The sequence below is a fragment of the Sinocyclocheilus grahami genome, unplaced genomic scaffold (genome assembly GCF_001515645.1).
Source record: "Sinocyclocheilus grahami isolate Dianchi unplaced genomic scaffold, SAMN03320097.WGS_v1.1 scaffold140.1, whole genome shotgun sequence".
NCBI classification, from domain to species: domain Eukaryota; kingdom Metazoa; phylum Chordata; class Actinopteri; order Cypriniformes; family Cyprinidae; genus Sinocyclocheilus; species Sinocyclocheilus grahami.
This window is the reverse complement of record NW_015505319.1, coordinates 399774-403037: the sequence shown is the minus strand read 5'-3', so window position 1 is coordinate 403037 and position 3264 is coordinate 399774. Positions and strand designations below refer to the sequence as shown.

Here is a 3264-nt window from a genome sequence, read left to right as displayed (position 1 = left end):
CCAGCAGTTCTCCGCTGCCCAAAAGCAGACTGAGGCCATCAAACACATCCTGCCCCGGCGTGCAGCTGCTGCCTCCACCCGGCCGCCGCCCCCACTCCCGCGCAGCGTTCGCAGCAGCCTCCAGCAAAGATGCGCCGTGGAGCCGGTCGCAGGGCAGCCACCCTGCCCGTCCAGGCCCCCGCCAGACCTGGCGGTAAGCAAAAGAGCAAGCGGCCCTGAGACGGGCGACCCAGAGATGGAGGAAATTGCTCTTCGGGAGATGGTGAAGGCACCCCTCCCTCCCCCGGAGGAGGGCCGGGTGGAGAATCTTTTGTTTCCTTTTTTTCTGCCACTGACCTCACGGCCAGTGGTACCCAAATTCTCGACATAAGAGCAATTTCTTGGCCGATTCCTTTGAGGAAGGATTTACTGACTCAGAGACGGGGCACCCTTTGGCACCCGTGTCCAGACCTCTGGAAACTTCATGTCTGGTCCCTGGACGGGACGCGGAGGTTCTAAGTGGCCTTGAGAAGGTTAAATCCTCCACAGCCGCCCTCTATACCCTCTAGGGACCTGACTCTAGTGCTCACGGCACTACAGCAGGGCCCATTTGAGCCTTTGCAGGCGGTTGAGCTGAAGTTCCTTTCAATGAAGACTTTGCTCCTGCTAGCATTGGCCTCCATCAAGAGGGTAGGGGACCTGCACGCATTTTCGGTCAATGATGACGTCTCCGTTCCCTCCTTCAGGGAACGAGGGTTACCATACGTAACCGAGACGTTTCTCAATTACAAGGTTTTGACTACAAAGGTTTAGTTTCCTGACTTGCCTGTTTTCCATCCCTAAAGCTTAAATTTAAGTCTTGCAAAGAGCGCAGGGGTGTGGCCTGTCAATCAAAATCAGACAGATGATTGACAGCTAGAGATCACTAAGAATGGAGGAGCAGCTACTCCAGGAAGGCACTGAGCCATATTGTAGATTGTAGAAGTTTTTCAGGATTCATCTTTTCAGGCTTTCTGCTTTTAGCCTGTCTTAAACTACTAGTCTTTGTTACAGAAAAACCTAATTCCAAATATATTCTCTAAAAATCCTGAAAGTTTCATTATCTAAATTGTTTGTTCTCTTAAGAAAATGTATCTTGTTTGAAGTATTTTACATTTATACAGATAAAAACATTGTTAAAATTTAGCTTCTCAAGCAAATTGATCTTGTTTTAAGAATTTTTAGATACTGATACAAAACAAAAACAGTAAAATTAAAATGAGCTTCTCAAGTAAATGTATCTTGATTTAAGTATTTTTAGATATTTAAACAATTAAGAAAAAAATATTCTCAAGTAAATTTACCAAGGATTTTAAGATATTCATATAAACAAAAATTTTCAAATTTGCTTTTCATCTAAATTGATCTCGTTTTAATGGAGTTTAGATATTTATACAAATCCATCTATTCACATTGTTAACTTTTTAACCTGTCTTAAACTACTTTTCCATCTAATAGTATTCACCATTAATGTGATCTATTTTTCATACTTCATTGGCAAATAGTTTGCCAGCTCACTAGATTACTTTATGCTTAAAGCAAAAGGAAAAAACTATTTGTCACTGGGTTACGAAAAACTTAAATCAAGATACATTGTCTGAAAAGTCTTATGATCTTATGATATTGTGTTTCTCAAATAATTGTATCTTGTTTTATGGATGTTTAGATATTTTTTTACCGTTTCAGTAAATTGAGTAAATATTGTGTCCCAGTAGTTCTATGTCAGCGCTGTGTGAAAATTAAGAGAACGATAAATAAAAGATTCCATTCTATTAATTTTGCAGCGGAGACTCAAAGCACACATAACCTCTGCACCTGAAACTCACCAGCAGCCCGTTGGTGCCGTGGATGGTGACGCATCGGGAGAAGGTGTGATGAATGGACAGGTCTTTCACGTAAGTTGGTGGGTTGTAGCCTCCCTTCTCATCCACGTCCCCGTTCATATGGAAGTGGACGGGGTAGTGACCCATAGACTGCTGTCCCATGTGCTTTAACTCTACCCCTTCTATATGCACCGTGCGGAAACCTCGCTCCACCTGAAGAGTAAAACATAAGAGATGGGGAAATGACACTCTTTTGTGCTATTTTGACTTGGACGATGATATTCATAAAGTCTTGGGGGCTAAAAAATATTTAATTGTAACTTGCATGTCATGTGATATGGAAGCTTGTTTCTGCCATGGGATAAAAAAAAAGAAGAAGAAGATAATTGCAATGTTTTATCTCACAATTCTGACTTTTTTCTCTCGCAATTTTGAGAAAAAAGTAAAAAAAAAAAAATTGCATGACATAAACTCAGAATTGCCAGATGTGGGAATAGAAATCTGAGAAAAAAATGTCAGAATTGCCTTTTTTCAAAAAGTCGCAATTACATTTTTTAGAAGAAGAAGATAATTGCAATGTTTTATCTCACAATTCTGACTTTTTTCTCTCGCAATTTTGAGAAAAAAGTTAAAAAAAAATTGCATGACATAAACTCAGAATTGCCAGATGTGGGAATAGAAATCTGAGAAAAAAATGTCAGAATTGCCTTTTTTCAAAAAGTCGCAATTACATTTTTTTTCTTTTAATAATGTGAAGGAAACATGCTTCCATATACGTGACCGTTAACTGACATCAGAAAACAAACCATGAACATGCAAGTGTGTTGATAAATTATTGAAATATTAACTTAAAATCATGAAAGTACTTCAATGTAAAAAAAAATAATAAAATAGAAGTTGTAAATTAAATAAAGATCACTGGAGTATGTTTTACAAGAAAATGTCATGTTATTCATTGTGTTACTCGTCATTTCTTTGCAGTTACTATTCTTTGTGACATTTACTAGCAATTTCTGAGTGAAAAAAAATTGTTTATACACTTTTTTTTTGTTTGTTTCAAGTAATTATTTTAAGTCAAAGGGGTTCGGCTGACAAAAAAAGTTTCAGAATCCCTGAAATAAAGAACAAAAGATTCCATTTTATTAATTTTGAAGCAGATACTCATTTCTGCAATTTTTTACTTTAATGGACAATGATATTAATATCCAAGTTGGGTGATCCGACAAGTGCTCACAGGGTCTATGCAAGTTGTGCTCCTTAATACGGAAATTCGAAATCTGAAACTTGAGAATCTAGACCAGGGATAGGCAAGTTCGGTCCTAGAGAGCCGCAGTCCTGCAGAGTTCAGCTTCAACCCTAATCAAACACACCTGAACAAGCTAATCAATGTCTTCAGGATTACTAAGGCTATAGGCAGGTGAGT

General features: G+C 38.9%; 1 protein-coding gene across 1 annotated transcript in view; it reads right to left on the bottom strand.

Annotated features, from left to right (window-relative positions):
• The window catches only part of cemip (cell migration inducing hyaluronidase 1), a 132179-nt gene that overhangs the window by 27078 nt on the left and 101837 nt on the right, over positions 1 to 3264 (bottom strand). The window contains exon 13 of the mRNA XM_016280405.1: positions 1845 to 2054. Within this exon, the coding sequence (XP_016135891.1) occupies positions 1845 to 2054 (210 nt within the window). The remainder of the gene's footprint in view (positions 1 to 1844; positions 2055 to 3264) is intronic.